Source organism: Gilbertella persicaria, assembly GCF_025201335.1.
Source record: "Gilbertella persicaria strain CBS 190.32 chromosome Unknown B0P05scaffold_19, whole genome shotgun sequence".
NCBI classification, from domain to species: Eukaryota; Fungi; Mucoromycota; class Mucoromycetes; order Mucorales; family Choanephoraceae; genus Gilbertella; species Gilbertella persicaria.
The window spans coordinates 379,736-400,154 of record NW_026251980.1 but is presented as its reverse complement, the minus strand read 5'-3'; the positions used below and the strand labels follow the sequence as shown (position 1 = coordinate 400,154).

Here is a 20,419-nt window from a genome sequence, read left to right as displayed (position 1 = left end):
GTTATATAAAATACAAGTTCTTCGCTTTAAACAAGATTTTATTTGAGTTATTTGTAGGCCTTTACAGGACCAATTGTCCATGTGTACCAACCGTCCTTGCTGTTAGGATCAGAAAACATTTTTTGAGCACTAAGACGAAGTTTATAAGAACCTTCAGGTAAATCAACATAAACATCTTCCGTCGAGTCTACTGGAATATAGGTACCAAGGAGAAGATAGCTATATGCTTGATCATCTCCATAAGAATTTGGACGTTTGTATTCAAGCGAAGGTTGGAATCGGCCGAGGACTTTTTCTGTCTTGGCATCTAATACTTCTCCCTTGATAAGACGAGTGGGATTGATAATTGTGTATTCCAAGTTCCATCTGTCAGAAGTTAAATTGAATTCATAAGCATGATCAAACAGAAGTGGTTTAGAGTCTGTGCCAACAAAAGAAGGAGAGCCTTCACCAAGGATTGGGAGATCACTTTGCTTGGCATTGATACCAATATAAGGAACCTTGAGATCCACATTTTTTTCTTGCTGTAAAGACCGGAAGCGAATAAATCCACCATAAGCAATATGATTCTTGGCCTCTTTAGTAGGAGGCGTAACAGTGACAGTGATGTCTTGAGATTGACCAGAAGCAAGTTTAAATGTCTTTTTGGAGAAACGCAAAGAAGCAGTGACATTGGCGTCTTTTTCAGGCATAAGATATTTATAGCCAGTCTCATCGTAATCATAAGGAGCAATACCTGTGGCAACATCATTTACCACTTGAAATTGAATAGTGTTTGGGCCATTGTTGGTGACAGTGATTGTTTGGGTTCGATACTTAGTATTGGCAGTATCATTGAAACTGATCTGAGAAGGAGAAACATGAATGTTTTGAGTAATAGCATCATACACTTGAACAAGACCAGCACCTTGACGAACAGGAGAGTCAATCGTGCCAGAATGACTGACACTGACAGGGAGAGCGTAGTTTTGGAATTGTTCTCGAATATATTTGACTGCACCTTTTTTGTTCTCATGAGCATGGAGATAAAGAGCAACAGAACCAGCAATGTAAGGTGTGGCCATAGAAGTACCAGACATGAAACCATAGCTATCTAAATAACGAGGCAAGGTAGAATACACTTGACCACCAGTGGCTGCAATATTAGGCTTGAATTCGAGTTCAGCAGTGGGGCCGCGAGAAGAAAAATCAGACACAGTGCCACCTGTAGAAGTAGGAATAAGACCTTCTTTGGAATAAACAGTAACATCGACAGTACCAGCCTTGACAGCAGCGATAAGCTTTTGACCATCCCTTTTTCCAACAACAAGAGAAGGAATGGTAGGAAGATAAGGAGGAAAGTCTGAGATGTTATCGTCGTATTGATCATAAAATACAACACCAACGGCACCAGCAGCAGCAGCATTTTCGGTCTTGGTCTTGACAGCACAGGCATCATCACGCTGAATAAGAGCAAGCTTTCCTTTCACATCACCAGGAACATCGTCAGCAGTACAGGCTTGAGCGTCACTACTGATATTGCGAGTACCTAAAACAAGTGTACTAGACGCAGGCAACTCATCACTAGCACTATACTCAATGGCACCTACTCCTGTAGCTTCAATGTATGGAGCATAGTGATAGTTATTATTAATAGATGCGGCTGTGATGGCATTGGGAGCAGTTCCAGGTGTATTGATACTTTGTAAACCATCGCCGCCATTGTTACCACCAGCAATAACAACTATGAATGAAGTAAGTACGCAGTACATTGATATGATATCACTTACTCGTGACACCCTTAGCAGCCAATTGATTGGAAACTTCGATTTCAGCGTTATCAGGATTGTCCCAAGGATTTTCTAGAACTATGCTCATGTTGATCACATCAACACCAGCATCATAAGCCATTAAAAGAGCCTTAACAACGATATCGGTTGAAGTAATACCAGTACAGCCAAAAACACGCCACATACCAAGGTTAGCTTCAGGAGCAACACCAGTGAAATTTTTAGACTTGTCATATCCAGCAATAATACCAGAGACATGAGTGCCATGACCTATTTGAGTTAGCATCTAGTTTTTTTTTTTTTAGTTGTATGTTTATATACCGTTAGCACCAGAGTTAGCACCACAGTCATCAAGAGGATCAGTACTAGGATTAGGCGTATTGTAACCATTGAAATCATTACCAACCAAGTCATAGCCTACAGAAACCTTGTAGCCTTCACCAAAGCCACCTCCAAATGCAGGATGTTTGTAATCAATGCCTACATAATTTATGTCAAGTCAGGATTGAATAATGCATATAGGTATACAATCTACCTGAATCAAGGACACCAACAAGGATACCTTTGCCCTTATTCTTCAGCACTGAATGAACAAGATTGACTTGTGTCACACCATGGGGTAATATAGAAGGGGCATTGACATTGTCATCTTTACTACCGCTTTTCTTGAAAGTAGTTTTGGGGAGAGGAATCACACGGACAGGATACACTTTTTTAACATCAGGGTTGTCGAGAATCTTTTGTAAAACAGCATCTTCTTGTTGCTCATTACCGTGATTCATGTTAATAGTGACTCCACTAAAGAGACGATGGTTGAATTTCTGTTTGATTTGAATATCATCATCATTAGTAATGTCTTTGATTAAAGACGAGCCAAAGAGTCGATCAGCAGCAATTTTGCTTTCAGTAAAACGAACAATGTATCGGCCCGGGATTGTGTCCTTTGTACTCCGAGCAAGTTTAGGATGATTGATCTTGGCAGCTTCTGCAGTAATCACAAATACTGCCATACAGATACCAGTAATGGCAATTGAAAGGACAGAAAGTGGCTTTTTCTTCATGGAATCGAAAGGAGAGGAAAGGGAAAGTAAGTGAGTAGCAAGGTAAAACCTCAATATATTGATATTTAAATACAAAAAGTTGTGCTACAAGCAGAATCCCTTTTTTTGTACATTTTTTTTTTATATTTATACTATCCATTTTTAGACACTTCTACTTTATATTTAAACAATATTTAAATCACATGTTTTGTAAATCTCCCGCCCAATTGTCTTGGTAGACATTCTAAACATCATGTCTTTAAGCCAAATATAGCACTGTGTTTAACAAAAGAACAATGCTCTATTTGATCTACCTTTTTTCTTTTACTATTTGTAGTGATTTTCCTATAAATAGCAAACAATCGCATTTGTATATCCGGAAACTGCTTACATGAACAAATAAAAATTTGTCATCTTCTGTTAGAGAAATACAAATAATTTATTCAATTATTGAAGACAGTTTAGTTAACGTGAAACCATATTAGCACAAAAAGATATTCTATTATTATGACATTGTTAGTTGTAGTAGTTACAGAAATCATTGCTAAAATGCACTTGCGTCCATAGACAAGGATAATTTCATGCAGCTCAGGCTTTGAAAAGCCACAAGAATCGCGTTCAAGCGCGAAGCGAATTCGCGTCGCGAAATTCAGTTGGTGATTTTTTTTCCTTTGAAAAAAAGATCATGTCTACAAAAGATCAAGTGTAAGCTATTCTTGTTCTATCGCTTGTACTAACAAGCCTATCTAGATTGCAATTTTGCAGCTCACCTACCACCAATCATACAACACTTGATCGTCATCCTTCTGCTTACGACGAATTGTCAACCCTCAAAGAATCATTGTTAGTCAAGAAGCCTTCTTTTCAACAACAATATGCGTCTATCTATTATGTTCGACTTCTTAAACTAAGGAAAGCTTTGGAAGAAACAGCTAAAGCGCGCTGGAGTTCTGTGCCCGAGAAACCCAAGTTTGTGACCAAGATGCTAGATGTTCAGCCTGGCCAATTGTGTTATATGCTTGGTACTGTTTACTTAGAAATGAAAGCAAAGCCTAATGTTATGCATGACTTGGAAGACGAAGTAAGAAAGCATTATGAATGATAGCCATGTCTAATATGCACACAGGAATCCATGTTGAGACCCCCTACACCCGCTAAATACAGAACTGACAATGATGTTATTTCTCTAGAAGATGAATCTGGTCGTATAGAGATCACTGGTAGTTGCTTGAACAAAGAGTTCTTGGTCACAGGGACTATTATTGGTGTTTTGGGTAAAGAAGTAACAAGAGGATCATTTGAGGTGATGGATATCTGCTTACCAGGCATGGCAGAACAAGAACCATTTGTAGAAGAAAGTAAGCACATTAAGTACACGCATTGGTCTAAGTGCTTAATTAGAAAACAAAGACCCCAAATATGTAGCCTTATTGTCTGGTCTTCATATTGGAGCCGAGGATCAAATTGATCTGAGGACACAACTGCTAGTAGACTTCTTGACAGGTGAATTAGGCAGTTCAGTAGATGAGCAATCCAGCTCCAAAATTTCTAGAGTTATTGTAGCTGGTAATTCGCTTTCTAAGCCTACAAAAATTGCAGAAAAATCAACTGCGCCCGTAAGGCATCATGTTGACAGAATAGAATGAATGTTGCTGATGTTTCTCTAATAGAAAAAATATGGCTATGATGCCTCCACTTTCAATGCTTCTCCTGTGATCCAATTAGACGATATGTTAGAGGAAATTTGCAGTACAGTGGATTTGGATATTATGGCAGGTCCCACTGATCCTTCTCCTTTGCATATGCCACAACAGCCTATGTACCCTTCTATATTTGCCAATGCTCATCGGTTATCCACTTTTCATAGTGTTACTAATCCCTACTGGTGTAAAATAGACCAAGCTACGTAAGTAGTGCTTATTTGTTTGTATGCTCTATTAACAATCACTATAGTTTCTTAGGCACCTCTGGACAAAACATTGATGATATCTATAAATATGTGACGTCTGAAGATCGACTTAAAATGGCAGAAAAATGCTTGTATTGGAGACATATGGCACCTTCTGCTCCAGACACTTTGTGGTCCTATCCGTTTGAAAGCAGTGATCCTTTTATTATTGAAAAGAGTCCACATGTATATTTTGTGGGCAATCAGCCTCATTTTGAAGATAGTCTTTTACAAGGTAAAATAGCTAGCTACTATGTTATATGATGTATTAACAAACTTAAAGGACCCAATGGACAAAAGACACGGGTAGTACTTGTACCTTCCTTTGCAAAGACTGGCATTGTTGTCTTGGTAAATTTAAGTACATTAGAATGTAGTGCAGTACATATCAGTGAACATGGCATAAAGACCACTAAAGAAGAAGAAGATGCCAATATGGACGAGGCATAAATAAGCAGCACCATTATCATATAGACTACAATATGTATATTGAGCTAATAAACGTTTCTGTTTTGACTATACTTGGGGAATACTGTTTTTATAGCTTCCGTTTCGTATTTGCTGAAGACAGACAATGTCAGTGTCTTTCCACAAGGCTTGACGGGCCCTTCTTTACGAAGTTAGCTCCAAAACGTTAACTGAAGTCTTTAATTTGACTTATAAAACAATTGATGTAAATGAAAAGAAAAATGGCTAATTGCTTCAAGATCTTACGGTCTGATTCGAGATTGAAACAGTTTGATGTGGCCTCTTTTTTTATAGACTGATTATATGTTATAGTTTGATTTATTTATAGGAAAATGATGGTAAGTACATTTATGGAGATAGCTCCAACCTTGTATTTCAGTAGCTTTTTTTTTAATGTGTTTATTGATTGAGCCGCGTACACTAAGAGTAATAGTCAAAGTGAAGAGGCGGGTGCAATTAAAATGAAAGTTAATAAAATAAAGCGAAATACACTAGACAAAATAAACTAAACTAAAATAAAATATATAGAAAGAAAGAAAAAAAAGTTACATGATTGAATGGCATTGATCCTCTTCAATAGTCTGACGAACATTGAATCGGATGCTTGCTAATATGGCCGTGGGTACAATGGGGGTCTTGTCAAAGATAAATCTCATATGAGCAAGCCAGATTTGTGAAAGAGTAATTATGAGGATTCTGTATGGTTTGATTCCTTTCCGTTGGCAGTACCAGATGTACGAGAAGTCCAGGGACAGAAGAGCCTCTTGGATATCAGATATTGAAGTGGTAGGCCAAAGAAACTCAAAGATGATTTTCTGCCATACCTTCTCTTTAGTTGGACAATGAAAGAGCATATGGTTAATAGAGTCAGTGGTAGTTAAGCACACCGGACAGAAGGGAGAGTCAAACACATGAGGCATAATAAACTGTAAGAATCGACGATGAGGAACACACCCCAAGATATACTGGTATGTCACATTACGTTGAATGGTGGTAAGAGACAGAGACCAAAAGAATTTCCATTTCACTTCTGTAATATTTCTCAAAGCCAAAGGAGGAGCCATAGACGAGAGAACTGACTGACGAAATGTCTTAGCCGATACCTTGACATTACAAATACCTTGATCATCTTGAAACCGAAATTGGTTGATCAAAGGCGCAAATGAGACCGTCGAGTCTTCAAGTGGAGCAGGACTACATACAGAGCTAAAAAATGGCTGAAGTTTCAAACTCCCAGATGCAAGACCTTTGAAGACTGTGGAGGGAGTACGCTTCCAATGAAGTAATGAATGATCACGAGTATCTTTCCAGTGAACAAAGTTGAGTCTAGCATCAACTTGAAAGACATCTGACACCATCATTTTCTTGACACGTAGGGGGACAACGAAGGACGAAGAAGGAGGAACGTAAAGCACAGCTTGCAAAGGTAGGACCATAGCGGTAGCAGTATTAAGACGAGCATTAGCAAATGATCGAGGAAGACAATCAATGGCACGATATAGCATATTAATAGTGCCAGTTCTTTGTTTTTTCAGCCCTTGTGTACGAGAAGAAGGAAACAACAATGGAACCTAATGATATTTGCAGTCATTGATATTACGAATATGAAGGCTAAGTAAGTACGAGACCGGATGAGCATCAATAGTATCTTGATTATACGCCAACAAAGGATGCAGCCAGCGAAAACATAAAGCTGAGGCCTGAACCTGAATATTAATTACTCCAAGTCCACCTTTTTCTTTTGGCAGCGTCCATACTTTTCAAGGAACAACAGGAACTATATTCTTACGCAAGAATCGAATGGCCAAAGATTTCAATTGTTTGAGATCAGCAAGTGTCAACGGAGTAACCCGCAAGATATACCATAGTTTAGACAATATCAGTGAATTCAAGACAGTGGCTCGGCCAACCACAGACAATAAACGTGTAGAGTGGATTTGTATGGCAGCCTTAACCTTTGTTATCATTGAACCCATAAAATTGACTCTTTGAATACGGCTTTGTATCAATGGAAAACCCAAATAAATTAAGAGTTCATCATCTTCGACAGAGTGCAAATGCTTGATACCCATTTGAGAGAGTGGAGCTTCCCAATAAGTCCATGTATTTCTGCCAGACACCGAGAAGGCTTCCACCTTTTCATGGTTGAACTTTGCATTCGAGGCTTCGCAATATCGAGTCATATGCAGTTGTAGCCGAGCAAGATCAGTGGAATTATGTACAAAGACCAGAGCATCGTCAGCGTAACATAGAAGCTTCGTCCGTTCAGTACCCATTATGTAGCCTTGAAATTGACGATCATGGAGAATGGAGAGCAAGAAAGGTTCAAAAACCAAATTATACAAAATAGGCGAAAGAGGATCACCCTGTTTCAATCCGCGTAATTTAGCAACTTCGGAGGAGAGATGTCCATTGATGTTGATTCGGATAAGATTATCGCCCATTAACTTGTAAATGTGTTTAATCAGTGGGGAAGGGAAGCCAAACTTTTTCATCGCTTTCTTCAGGTAGTGTAAATTCACTCTGTCGTAAGCCTTTTCTTGATCCAAGAGAAGACCAATATCAGCATTCAAGGTACTAAAATCAGGATCATTATCCAGTTGTTCAGCGATCGACCATTTCCTTTGAGCGTCTTCCATTAGCAATTGACAGATCATACCATTTTCAGCGATAAACCGTCCAGGAATAAACCCCAATTAATGACGGCTAATAAGACGAGAAGAGACCTCCACGATTCGACAATTGACGATACGTGTGAACAGTTTGTAATCCGTATTTGCTAAGGACAAAGGACGATAGTTCTTCATATCCGCAGGATCACCTTTCTTGTACAGCAGACACATGACTGATTCATTCCATGACTGGGGAAACTTATTCTTCTGCAAAGCGTCATTATAGACAGTCGATATCAGAGCATGATATTGAGGGAATTTTATAACCAAATACAGAATCTCATATGGATATTTCAGTAGCTGAAATCTTAATTAATATGCTGTTCTGCTAGTTTTTGCAGTATTTAGGTCCTTTTCAAGCTGTCTCCCCAAAATCGGGGAGATGCCATTTATAGTATATGTCACACAAGACACTTCTATAAGTAGAGGGAGTTTTTGGGAGACGAAAAAATACCTTAAGTATAAGGGAGACAAAAGAGGAAATGACAAGCTAATTTTTTGGGAAAGGAAGATAGCTTGAAAAGGACCTCAGTCATGTAAATTCAGCAGCTTTCGCTTATAGAATAAACGAAAGTTAGTCAACAAAATGCGCTTGGATAGTCAGTGAAGGAATCGGTTGAATTTCTTAATCCTTACTTTAGCTTCTTGTTCAAGGGCGTAGACTGATAAAGAAGTAACAAACATTAATTATGAACCTTTGAATGAGATATATAGCTGATTTTTCATTGTTTGAGGTTTGTTCAATACTATTTCTTCTGCTGTTTAACCATTGCTGCTACGTTGTTAGCTCAAAAACGATATGGAACAATATTTGCTTTTTCAATAGAGAGCTATAGTCTAAAAGGATACTGGCCATGTAAAAATCCATTCTGAAACTATTGTCTTGCTTCTTTTTGAATCACACCAAGGACTGCACCACTAGGTTAAAAAAAAACTATGGGTTAATGAGTAGCACTCAGCACTACCAGCGCAAGTAAATAGGATGCTTATCTGCAAAAGCTATGTTTATTTAATGAACCAGATAAGATGTTTGTTATATACAGGATAAGTTATTGGATATAGAATGTTACAATGCAAATGTTACACTAACTATATTCGCATTGACTAAATCACCAGAGAGAAACAAAACAAAAAGCGTTTGCTGCCCTAAAACTTAGATTCAAATTATCAACAACTCTAAATTCCTCATTGTCTTTTAATGTAGAGCTATTTTTGATAGTGACGAATAAAACAATAGACAAATCCCTAAGTGTCTTAAAAACCAACGCAGACTGCTCAATAGTTAGCTTTTCTTTCTGGATACATGCCAAAGTCTGTAACATCTCCTAAAGGGTAAGCTTCGTCATCTACTTTGATAGTAAATACGAAATGCTATTCTCCATTTTCTTCCATTTCCGTTTTCATAAATGAAGCTACTCATTTTCAGCTATGTGTAGATGTCAAAGTTGAACTAAAGGATAGAGTACTTTTGACCAAACTTTTTCTCAGCTTTTGCTTGATTCACATTTACTTTTTTTTTTAATTCGAATTTACTGTATCTACACGTCAAATAATAATTTGATTGGATCAAAGTTGTTCCTGGGAGATATAAGTGATACAGCTTACCATCACAAAGTACAGAAAAGAACATTTCGCATTTCGTATTGTGCAACACGGCCTTTTCTTTTCATCATACCACTTACATTATGTGCTAAAAATAGTCTTTTCTAAAGCACAGATCAACATCAAGCTATTGACAACACAGCTAAATACCAGAGGTCACATGATGAGATGGAGAAAAGATGAGTCAAAAACAAATATTCAATGTCCTCCTACTATTTGGGAAGTGACACTTGATCAAGAATTTAAACACACGGCAAAACAAAAAGCAAGACATGGCCTCACCTGAGATAAATTTTGACTTGAATTATTGGTAGAAGAAGACACTTTGCTTTCTTTCTTTTTTCTATGGGCTATTTTATTCATTTATTTTAGCCTATTCTCACCAAATGGAAGTTTTCGGATGGAGAAAAAAAAATTTTTTTGGTATATAATACCCCCCGCAATTTCAATTCTTCTTTCTTTTTCTTTTATTGTACATAAATTTATTAAATAGCCTTACTACTATGGCGTTTCGTTTCAGTTGGCCAGAATTCGATCAAGAGTTTTATGAAGAAGCAAAGACACAACTTGAATCTGCACTCAATAAAGAAAATAAACCTTCTGTCATTGTTGACCATATTACTGTGAAAGAATTGCATATGGGTACCAAGGTAAAGAAAAAAAAATATGACTCCTATTATTATCATGCCTACTCACTTTTGTAATCATAGCCACCCGACTTGGAAATCCTTGAGATTGGTGAACTTGGCAATGATAAATTCCGGGGTATTTTTAAACTAACGTATGCTGGCGATGCGTATATAGAAATACAAACCAAAGTTCAAGTAAGCTCTCTCATGTTCGTATGATGATCGTCTTAACAACAAATTATTAGGCAAATCCAATGCATGCTAAAACATCTAGCTTACCACGGCATTCTCGTCCAAGTATTTTGGCTGCTGATCAACCACTGGTTGTGCCAATGATTCTCCGTATCAGTGACCTTAAATTGAGAGGCATTGTTGTCCTTGTTGTGTCCAAGACAAAAGGTGTGACACTTGTATTTAAAAACGATCCATTAGAAAGTATTCGTATTAGTTCTACATTCGACAGTATCTCGATGCTTCGAGATTTCTTACAACGCCAGATTGAAAGACAATTGCGGAACATGCTTCAAGAAGATTTACCAGTCATGATTCATAATTTAAGTTTACGCTATATTCAATCAGAAGAAGAAAAGAAAAAGAAACGCGAACAAGAAGAACGCCAATTAAGATTGAGTAGAAGTAATTCATCAATCTATAGCAGTAATAGTAGCATCATCAACAGTCAACTGAGTTTACCCGATCTAGTCTATCCTCTTTCACCCCGATCTTTGCCCAGTAGTCTAAACACGCCTATTTCAAGCTCGTTTGATCTTCATGATAGTTTTGACGACTATGATGATTTTTGTTCAACACCTTCTACACCTCTCGGTTCTTATTCGGACTACATCGCACCGATCACAACCGCCAATCTCTTTACGCATAATCGACAATTCAATACAGCCCTAGGCATTCCCTTGTACAAAGACTATCATCCTTTGATGATGATGCAACCACCTCAAGACACACAGTCTGATATAGCATTATCATTATCCGAAGAGGAAGACATTATCCTTAAACCCTCAGAAAACCTTATGGCCGCTCGCCTATCCCAGTTGATGAGCACCCATTATACCTTGTCTCCATTGACAGAAAATATCTCTCATTTCACTTTCCGTAGTTTACCCTATGCTAAAAAATCCATGCCACTGAACAAAAGAAAAGTGCCCAAGAGACGTGTGACACGACTGAATGTCTCTATTCCTCGTCTTTAAAGAAAAAATAAAAGTAACATTTACATTTCTTTTATTTACATTTTTTCAAAATCATCTACAACACTTCCCACTGAATTAGGACTCTTATCTGCATTGGTACTATTACTATTGAAATAAGATTGATTATTCAGTGGTGAGAGAACTTGGTTATGTACAGGAGAATAACTAGCTGAATTTCTTACCATCAGCATCAAATCTGAATCATTAGGACTGGTAGGTAAATTACCATAACCTAATAACCACCAAAGAATAGCTTCATAGCAAAATACAAATTGACGGTGTGTTTGCACCATGCTCATGCGTTGTTCTCTAAACCGATCTACGGTTTCCCATATCTTGTCTTGCTTAGAACATGTATAGACATCTCGTTCGTGCCAGAGTCTCTGAATCATGGTATCAATCACACAAAATGTGCCTGATCGACCACAGCCTGCGGAGCAATGGACAACCATAGGACCTGTTTGTTTATGTCTTGTATACGCTTCATCTGCTTCATGCACAAGTTGTAAAATACCAATAGGGTGATCAGGTACACCAAAATCAGTCCAGCCAGTATATTGTAAATGTGACAACGTACGTTCTTGACCTGTGGGATTGTGTCTTAAACGCAATGTGCGTATCATGATCCATTCATCATCATCACCATGAATAGGTTCTCGTTTATCATTCATATTTATCACAGCTTGTTTTGATTCAGACACAAGTGAGACAGTGAACAGACCATAGGTTTCTGAGGTGTGAAGACTTGGCCAATATCGATGACATTTCATCTAGCAAGTAATGAGTGAAAAAAAAAAAAGTGTCTGCATTGATGCTTACCTTATTCATTTCTATTTCCTGAGTTAACATGACAATCACAAAAGACTGGTGATCCCAAATCATTTTCCAAAAGTCATGAAAAGTAGTGGGTAAAGGGCCTTGCGTGGAAATATAGGGACGTGTGGTTACGAGATCAACTTGATCAGATGGATTCATAGTCTGTACAGAGGCTTGACTTAGGAGTCCATTTTCTTGGAGTGATGCTTCTTGAGAAGATTGAAGCATGGGTCCTTGTGTAATATCCTTTTTAATATTGGCAAACTGAACATAGTTTGCATTGATATAGTCATGTTCATTGAGTTTAACGCGTGAATATTCTATTTAAAAAAAAAAGTGAGTCATTCTATCTTTTTCAATGGTTTGCTTTGCTTTACCGTAAGGCCAAATGTTATCATATCGATTTAGTGTGCCTTTTTCTATTGACGAAGTAATGGAGAGTGGGAATTTAGACTTGGGTTCTTGTTCTCTATTTGAATGGTACTGAAGGATAGTTGAAAGTCGCTTTTGCTCGGTACGTTCCAATTGCTAATGATGTCATATGACAAATATGTTTAAATGAAATAGGAAACTTACCTCGTACATATCTGCTAATAATTTAGGACCATGGGCTGCATACATTACTTTTTGTAACCAGACAGGTAACTCAAAATTTCCTTCATGGTCTACCGAACTTCCAGCAAGACCAAAGCGTGGATGATAGTGTGTATTGGCTTGAACACTGCCACCGCTTGTTTGAGAAGAAGGAGATCGACTGCAGTACACAATACCATCTTGATGATGGAATCCATAGGGTAATCGAATATCAAAACGCTCTTGAATAGGACCATGAGCAAGTTCAAGGTTCTGTCGAATATTAGAGAAAAAGGGATTTGGATCCAGGTCTTTTGAGGTAGGTAATGCAATGCTGGTCGGTCTGTTTTCTCGCTTAATAGACGTGCTCAATTCTTCCATGGACTCAAAATCGCATTGATCAGCATAGCGTTGACTAAAGCTTTGGAAACCACCTATATCATGATATAGTGAGTAGGACTGCTGAAACGCACAAAGTATAGTTTACCTTGCAAATGATTCAATTGACCTTTATAGCCTTCTTTACGTAGCTTGGATCCCAACAGAATAGCTGTAGCTGAATTGCCAGAGTCAGTGGGCTTATAAGCTGAATGGTCATAAAAGACAACATGTGTCACTTGTTGCCAGTGTCTAAGACGTTCAGCTGCTTCTGGAATTGAAATAGAATCACATACTTTATCTAATGTATAAGATGCTCTTTTCAATAAGACAGAAGGAATGGAAAGGTGAATGGCTGATTGAATTCGGCTCTTTGAATAGTAAGCAAAGGATCGCACATCCACGATGAGGATTTGCTGCTCAGAATATTTCGTCATTAATTCGCTCAGCAATTGGCATTCCATTGGTGCTAAATCTTCTATCTGTCTATGTCGATAAATTGATGGCGCAGTCTGTGTTGACCAGTTCAATTGACGAGATTGAATAGCATTCATGAAGTCTTTAAATCCGTCGTGATTGATATCCTTGATATTCTTGATAGGTGTGGTGTTCTTGCTGTTGCTGTTGCTATTGTTATTGGGTGAAAGCATATTGTTGTTATCATATTTTGTAGGTGATTCGAATGTGGTGCTCATGTTTTGAAGAAGAAAACAAAAAAGCAAAATGATAAGAAAAAAAAAAAAAAAAAAAAAAAAAAAAGCTCGTAGTAGGTCTACTTAAACAAAGTAGGAATAGCATCATAGTTGCCTTTTAAAGAAACTACGATCCTAAATGATGGGAACACGCTTCCATTCATGGATTAGAAGGGAATGTATATTTTAAGTTTAGTGTTTAATTTTTTTTTAAGCTTTCAAGATAAATCTTATCAACAGATCGAGGCTTTTTTTTTCATTTCCAAAAAAGACATAGTAATTCATTTAACGAAGACGACGAAATTGGTTACGATTCTGCTTAAAAAAATCTTGAATTGATTGAGGTCTTGTTTCAATAGCGTCTTGAAGGTCAGAAGTAGGCTTGATTTCTTCTTGTTCCATCAACTCAAACCATTCAACCAATGTCTCAATGGTTTCATGATGCAAGTATTGACCCAACGGAAAGGTATAGGGACGATCTGAACCTGAAAAGGGTCTTTTTTTAAAGCGATTGTCATGGTGCATACGCTTCAAATAGTCCTTGAATACATTTGGATCGACTTGTTTGAATTTAATTTGTTGATCAAGTCCCTTTTGAGCAGCTTCCACTATTTCCTTGCTAGTCATATTATGGTCAAGTGTGAATTCAAACAATGTCTTGTTCTCGTCACGCTTGCCTGGCAAGGAGAGACGATAAACAGCATCTACCAGATCAGCCAAATCAATAGTCTGCCATTTTGTGTGTTCACCAATAGGAAGTTGGATGGCATTTTCATCATCCATCATTGGCCCCAAATAGAAAAAAAATTGATGCCACAAAGGAGTACGAAAGATACAATATTTGCTTTGATCAAAAAGCTTATTTAGTTGTTGCTCAAGGCATAAAAATTGTTTCAAATGCATAAATTTGGCTATATTTCTGTTTTCTACCACGCTTTTTTCAATAGCTCCAAGACCAAGACTATAAAGTGTTAGTTTCAATGTGAGTTTAGAGCTTAAACTTATACTAGGAGAACATGGCTACATAGTCAACATCTTGTTCTTTAGCACACTGGAGAACAGCTTGCCCTTCTTGTATACGGCTATCAGAGGCTTCAGGAATAAACATGACATAATACACGCCTTGCATAATTTGATTCATCGCATGAATATCGTCATAGCGTTGCACTTGAATTATTTTACCACCCAGACGAGTTAGGTCCTCTAGTCCTTCTGTGTTTTTACACAAGAGCTTAAATTCAGTAGGGCCTTTGGATTGACTTTGCTCTCGGTTCCAGTCTTGCAAAAAGCGATAACTAACGGCATAACCGAGTAAAGAATCCACGTTGGTGATCACAATTGAGTTTTTCTTGCCCATAACAAAAATAAAAAAACGCGTAGGACAAAACATGGTTTTTATATTTGAATTTCAAATATTTTTTTCTGCTTTTTTTTTTCTTGCTTTAATCAACTTAGTATGTCACTTTTATCCAAGGTCACTCGTTGTATGAGAACTATTGCTCCTTTAGAGCTTGCTGAAGCTTCATGGGATAATGTGGGTGTATTGGTTGGTAAGTTGTGTACTTGTCAATAACCTGTGTTGACCGTGTTTAGAACCTCCTTTTCCCTCTTCTAAACAAAACAAGGTCTTGTTGACGATCGACTTGACTCACCAAGTTCTTGAAGAAGCCCTTGCTGATCCAAAGGTAAATTTTTTTTTATTATTATTAAAATTTAGCTTATACGTGATAGATTGGTACTATTGTTTCCTATCACCCACCTATTTTTAGAGCCATGAAACGATTGACTTCTCAAGACGTCAAGCAAGATATTGTTTTGAAGGCTATTGCTCGTGGTGTTGGTATCTATTCTCCTCATACTGCTTGTGATAATTGTGTCAATGGAGGTATAGTGTGTATCACGTAAATTTTTTTATGTATTGATTTCCTTTGTATAGTGAATGACTGGTTAGCAAGTGGTCTCGGCCAAGGCAACAATCAGCCCATTACACCTGCTGATAATCCTCCCGAGGGTCAAGAAGGGTCAGGCTCTGGTCGTTTGTTTACTTTGGATGAACCCACACATTTAAGCACGATTGTTGAACGCGTTAAAAAGTTGATTGGCTTACCTTATTGTAAATTCGCATTAATTCTATATGTTGACTGACTCGATTGATAGTGCGTTTGGCTACGGCTGAAAACAATCAAATGATCAAGACAGTGGCTATTTGTGCAGGCTCTGGTTCATCAGTCCTTGGCCCAGTCGATGCTGATCTTTATTTCACAGGTGAAATGGGTCATCATGATGTATTGGCTGCTTTGGCAAAGAATACTAGTGTTATTTTATGTAAGTGAATTATATCAATGTATTAAACTAACCCACTTAAAAGGTGAACATTCAAATACAGAACGTGGTTATCTCTCTGCTGTCTTGAAACCCGCTTTAGAAAAAGAGTTAGCAAATGAGAAATCAGAAGAAGGTGAAACGATTCAAGTCGTTGTGTCTAAAGTAGACAAGGATCCTCTTGTCATTGTTTAAATACACAGTTGCTTTTTATTATAATATACACGCTTTTTTTCTTATTCTTTTTTTTTTTTTTACTTGTACTTGCTACCAATGATCTTGGCAATAGTTTGAAGTTGAATGTTGTTTGTACCTTCATAAATAGAACCAATCTTGGCATCACGGTAGAACTTTTCAACACCAGTTTCACGTACAAAACCATTACCACCCATCCATTCAACAGCATAAGAACTGGACTTTTCAGCAACCTTAGCAGCGTACCACTTAGCCATAGCAGCTTCCATCACAAAAGGTTTACCTTCTTCTTTTAAACGAGCAGCATTATAGGTCAAGAGTTTAGCAGCTTCAATCTCAACAGCGACTTCAGCAAATTGATGTTGCATAGCTTGGAAAGTACCAATAGGTTGACCAAATTGCTTACGTTCCATCATGTAAGGCAAAGCAATATCATAAGCACCTTGAGCACAACCAATCATTTGAGCAGCAATGCCAATACGACCTTCGTTCAAGGAATCAATGGCGTACTTGTAACCATCTCCTACTTTACCGAGCACGTTTTCCTTGGGAATACGAACATCGTCAAAGTTCAAAACACAAGTAGATGAGGAACGAATACCGAGCTTCTTTTCCTTCTTAGCGATTTCCACACCCCATTCCTTTTCAACAACAAAGGCAGTGATACCCTTGTAGCCCTTGGAAGGATCGCTGTAAATAAGATGAGTAAAAGATAAATAAATAAGGTAACACAATCACTTACACATTGGCAAAAATAACAAAGATGTCGGCTTCACCAGAGTTACTGATCCACATCTTACCACCGTTCAAGAGGTAGTGATCACCCTTATCCTCAGCGCGTGTTTGAAGAGCAAAAGCATCAGAACCAGCACCAGCTTCAGAAATAGCAAAACTTCCAACAGTGTCAGTGGCAAGACGAGTCAGGTATTTTTCCTTGAGTTCAGGAGAGCCCCATTTACGAATCATGGTGTTGGTCAAAGTATTCTATGATATCATGAATATATTTTGCTCTTTTCTTTTTCTGTTCGACTTACGTGAATATCACACAAAGCACTGATAGAAGGGTCAATTTTGGCGAGTTCTTCAACGGCCAAAATGGCAGCAGTAAAAGAACATTCAGCACCACCATATTCTGAAGGAGTTTCGAGACCCATCAACTAATTAAGAAATGTGAGAACACAGAAAACAATAAGGTTTAGGTACATACACCGTTCTCAAACATGGCCTTGATGATATCTTTATCCATTAATTCAGCTTCGTCCATGTCTCTGACCTTGGGTTGAACAACATCACGAGCAAATCTAGCAACTAAAAAAATGCCTATTTAATCATACTAAGAGAGTAGTTTAGGAACGTACCTGTATCCTTGAGCATTAATTCTTCTTCAGTAAATGATTGCAAAGAAGTAGGGGCTTCATGTGCAGTAGGAACAGAGAAAGTCAAGGCGGCGTAGTTACTGTTAGAACGCGTGAGTTTTAAAAATATATCGCTTATAGAAAACATACCGCTTAGCAGCTTGACGAGCCAAATGAGAGAAAGGAGAACGAGCAGCGAGTTGGGGAAGACGTTGAGTGAATCTTTGCATGGTTAAAGGGATAAAGAAAACAAAGAAGAAGAAAGGCGAGCTTGTTTATGTGTGAGCATTTTTATAGTTTTTTTAGGTCCTGAAAATACATAGAACAGACACAGGTCAGTTTCTTTCCCACGGTAGACATTGTAGAGAACTATCAATATCAATGAACTACACTGTACAATTCCCACACACATCTTGTAGCCAGTCACAATAAGTTTATTACAAAAATGAGCTTTTGCCATATCCAAACTTGGATCCTAAATCAGAAGAGCTTTGGAACAGTTGATTCTTCTGCTTCTTGTCAAGTCTCTTTCCACCCAATAGATCCTTTTCTCGGTCAAATGCACGCTTTGTAACATCTTCTACAGCTGATAGATTTTTAGCCTTCTTTCTATTCTGTTTATGCATTTCTAATAGCGTCATAGGTCTTGTTTGCATCTATTCTATGTTAGTACGGATGCGATATATAGAACAACATACATTGTACTCTTGCACATTGCGTCTCATTTCTATCTCTGCTCTTATGACAGCAGGGTCTTGTTCAACAGCTTTTCTTTTTCCGCCTGATTTTTGTTCTTCTTGCAAGCGGCGTTCTCTTTCAGCAGGTGTCTCAACCCAGCCGGTGTTGTCTCTTTCTGTATCTGTCATGGTTCTGTTACTAAATTGTCTTGATTTGCCTGATTGAGCTGCTTTTAAATAATCAATTTCAGGTGGCATAATCATCCATTCTGGTCTCTCTACTTTATCGGATTTTGTTTCTTTCTATAGCATCTTGTTAATAAGTGCTTATTTCATATTTTTTTACATTTTCCATAGCCTCTCTTGCTTGACGAGCGCGCTCTTCAATAGCTTGAATAGCAGAATATTTAGATTCTTGTTCAGGATCATAATTTGTTGGCAAACTAGGGCCTACGATATCATTGTTGTCTTGCTCTGAAGGTAAAGGACCAGTAGGGAAACTGGGCCCAACAGGTCTACGTCTTCTTTTGCCTGCTTGGGGTTCTGTTACTTGTTGCTGTTGGCGCTGTGCTAACAAGTCAGGAGGAAGCGCTGGTGCAAATTCGTCTGGATCAACTTCCTCCTTTTCTTCTTCTTTTTGCTGCTTCCTCTTTTCCAGAATATGAGGTGGAATAGCAGGTCCAGCCATGTTGTCATCTCCGTCAGAAATTGCGATCTCGTCTACATTATTTCTTTTTTCCTCAAGCAGATGGGCAGGGATTTCGGGTCCTGCTGTCTTTGGAAGTGGCGTGGAAGGACCCATCACGTCTTGATCAGCCATCGCATTGGCTTGACGTTGCTTTAAGAGATGAGCGGGGATGAGTGGACCAGCAGGGACATCGAGTTCTTCGTCAGAGAGTGAAACTTCTATTTCTGCTTCGTTCTGACGTTTCTTCTCTAACAGTTCTTTAGGAATATCGGGCCCAATCATGCGTGCTTTACAAAAGAAGAAAGAGAAAAAACGGAAGAGCAGTGTTGCAGATGGAACGAAGAATTCGAACTCAGACGACACTAGGCGGGGACGACTTTGAAACAAGAAGGTCAGATTCGAAAACAATGTTCAAATGAACTCGACCTTTTCATCTCAGAAAACTCGCTTTGTTTTTTTTTCAGAAGTATCTAGTGATGGTCTCATCTGATTTGGGTTGAATTAAACTTATATTGAGTCATTCATCTTCACGGACCTCTCGTGATCCTCCATGACCCAAAAAAAATGAATTTCACATCACTACCAAGCCCATAGTACCATTTGATTCCTTGATTCAAAACATGTCTTAAATGAAAAAAGAGGCCATTTTAGTAGTCTGGTTGTCGAGTCATAATGCATCAAAGAATAGTGCATTTAAACAGTGCTTTGAGCATTATTGCCCTGTGTGTCATATAAATGTACTAGAAACAAATCTTTCTGAAGCATACTATGTCATTTAAAGTATTAAATAACATAGAGAAATAGAAACATGGTTATCTTATAGTGTAAAAGTGAGAGCAAACGGAGAAAAGAGATACAGGATGACTACACACGAAGTTTGAAATAGAATGATTCCAATTCTTCTTCCCGTCGCATCCAAAATCGACTTTTTGCTGAGAACTGCATAAAGACGCAGTTATTGGGCTTTGGTGTAGTGACAAAAGCTACAGCTATTGACTTTGCAAGTCTATTGCTGTAGAGAAATTATTAGCTTTGTTCCTAAAGTATTGAGCAAACAGACAGAAATGTTTACTAGGTTTTTCATACATATCTCATCAATTTCATAAACAAATATGTTGACCAAAAACTGTAGCTTTTGACGGTCATTTCAAGTATTTAATCTGGTTGATAGCTCTATAATATCAAAAAGAAGATCAAAGACTTGTCAAACTAGCCTTTTCCATGAGTAGTACTCTTTGGACCAGAGTCGAAAATGACCATTTTTTACAAGTCGCTTTTTTTTTGTCCAAATCAACTCCAGAGTACCTTATATGTTAGTAAACATGGTTTGGAGTGTTTAGACAGATTTTCTATTGTTTATATGTACTCTTTGACATAATCAATAGAA

At 37.9% G+C, this 20,419-nt stretch overlaps 8 protein-coding genes across 8 annotated transcripts; 3 read left to right on the top strand and 5 right to left on the bottom strand.

The window, feature by feature from the left end:
• Positions 1-47: 47 nt before the first annotated feature.
• Positions 48-2,779, bottom strand: B0P05DRAFT_469695 (peptidase S8/S53 domain-containing protein; the record flags this gene model as incomplete). Its single annotated transcript, XM_051574507.1, has 4 exons — positions 48-1,723; positions 1,770-2,039; positions 2,091-2,249; positions 2,305-2,779. The coding sequence occupies 4 exons, from the start codon at positions 2,777-2,779 to the stop codon at positions 48-50; spliced, it is 2,580 nt and encodes an 859-aa protein (XP_051435113.1).
• Positions 2,780-3,468: 689 nt separating this feature from the next.
• On the top strand, positions 3,469-5,362 carry B0P05DRAFT_541583 (DNA polymerase alpha/epsilon subunit B-domain-containing protein). Its single transcript, XM_051578202.1, has 7 exons — positions 3,469-3,514; positions 3,560-3,890; positions 3,936-4,167; positions 4,211-4,425; positions 4,480-4,715; positions 4,763-4,992; positions 5,041-5,362. The coding sequence occupies exons 1-7, from the start codon at positions 3,495-3,497 to the stop codon at positions 5,205-5,207; spliced, it is 1,431 nt and encodes a 476-aa protein (XP_051435112.1). The 5' UTR covers positions 3,469-3,494; the 3' UTR covers positions 5,208-5,362.
• Positions 5,363-9,976: 4,614 nt separating this feature from the next.
• Positions 9,977-11,354, top strand: B0P05DRAFT_541574 (uncharacterized protein). Its single transcript, XM_051578201.1, has 3 exons — positions 9,977-10,149; positions 10,210-10,323; positions 10,374-11,354. Exons 1-3 carry the CDS (start codon positions 10,003-10,005, stop codon positions 11,334-11,336), a joined length of 1,224 nt encoding a protein of 407 aa, XP_051435111.1. The 5' UTR covers positions 9,977-10,002; the 3' UTR covers positions 11,337-11,354.
• On the bottom strand, positions 11,355-13,830 carry B0P05DRAFT_541572 (protein-tyrosine phosphatase-like protein). Its single transcript, XM_051578200.1, has 5 exons — positions 13,213-13,830; positions 12,729-13,159; positions 12,530-12,680; positions 12,156-12,472; positions 11,355-12,106 (listed from the first exon to the last, which is right to left on the bottom strand). The coding sequence occupies exons 1-5, from the start codon at positions 13,796-13,798 to the stop codon at positions 11,372-11,374; spliced, it is 2,220 nt and encodes a 739-aa protein (XP_051435110.1). The 5' UTR covers positions 13,799-13,830; the 3' UTR covers positions 11,355-11,371.
• Positions 13,831-14,080: 250 nt separating this feature from the next.
• On the bottom strand, positions 14,081-14,698 carry B0P05DRAFT_470063 (uncharacterized protein; the record flags this gene model as incomplete). The annotated part of the gene is made up of 1 exon (XM_051574533.1): positions 14,081-14,698. The coding sequence occupies one exon, from the start codon at positions 14,696-14,698 to the stop codon at positions 14,081-14,083; it is 618 nt and encodes a 205-aa protein (XP_051435109.1).
• A 486-nt stretch (positions 14,699-15,184) lies between these two features.
• On the top strand, positions 15,185-16,347 carry B0P05DRAFT_541562 (GTP cyclohydrolase 1 type 2/Nif3). The gene is made up of 6 exons (XM_051578199.1): positions 15,185-15,345; positions 15,389-15,480; positions 15,527-15,680; positions 15,732-15,908; positions 15,953-16,120; positions 16,164-16,347. Exons 1-6 carry the CDS (start codon positions 15,252-15,254, stop codon positions 16,310-16,312), a joined length of 834 nt encoding a protein of 277 aa, XP_051435108.1. The 5' UTR covers positions 15,185-15,251; the 3' UTR covers positions 16,313-16,347.
• B0P05DRAFT_541557 (acyl-CoA dehydrogenase/oxidase) lies at positions 16,348-17,985 on the bottom strand. The gene is made up of 6 exons (XM_051578198.1): positions 17,818-17,985; positions 17,671-17,768; positions 17,520-17,620; positions 17,347-17,469; positions 17,055-17,296; positions 16,348-17,002 (listed from the first exon to the last, which is right to left on the bottom strand). Exons 1-6 carry the CDS (start codon positions 17,895-17,897, stop codon positions 16,372-16,374), a joined length of 1,275 nt encoding a protein of 424 aa, XP_051435107.1. The 5' UTR covers positions 17,898-17,985; the 3' UTR covers positions 16,348-16,371.
• B0P05DRAFT_541554 (uncharacterized protein) lies at positions 17,910-19,576 on the bottom strand. The gene is made up of 3 exons (XM_051578197.1): positions 18,691-19,576; positions 18,366-18,647; positions 17,910-18,323 (listed from the first exon to the last, which is right to left on the bottom strand). Exons 1-3 carry the CDS (start codon positions 19,312-19,314, stop codon positions 18,105-18,107), a joined length of 1,125 nt encoding a protein of 374 aa, XP_051435106.1. The 5' UTR covers positions 19,315-19,576; the 3' UTR covers positions 17,910-18,104.
• Positions 19,577-20,419: the final 843 nt, after the last annotated feature.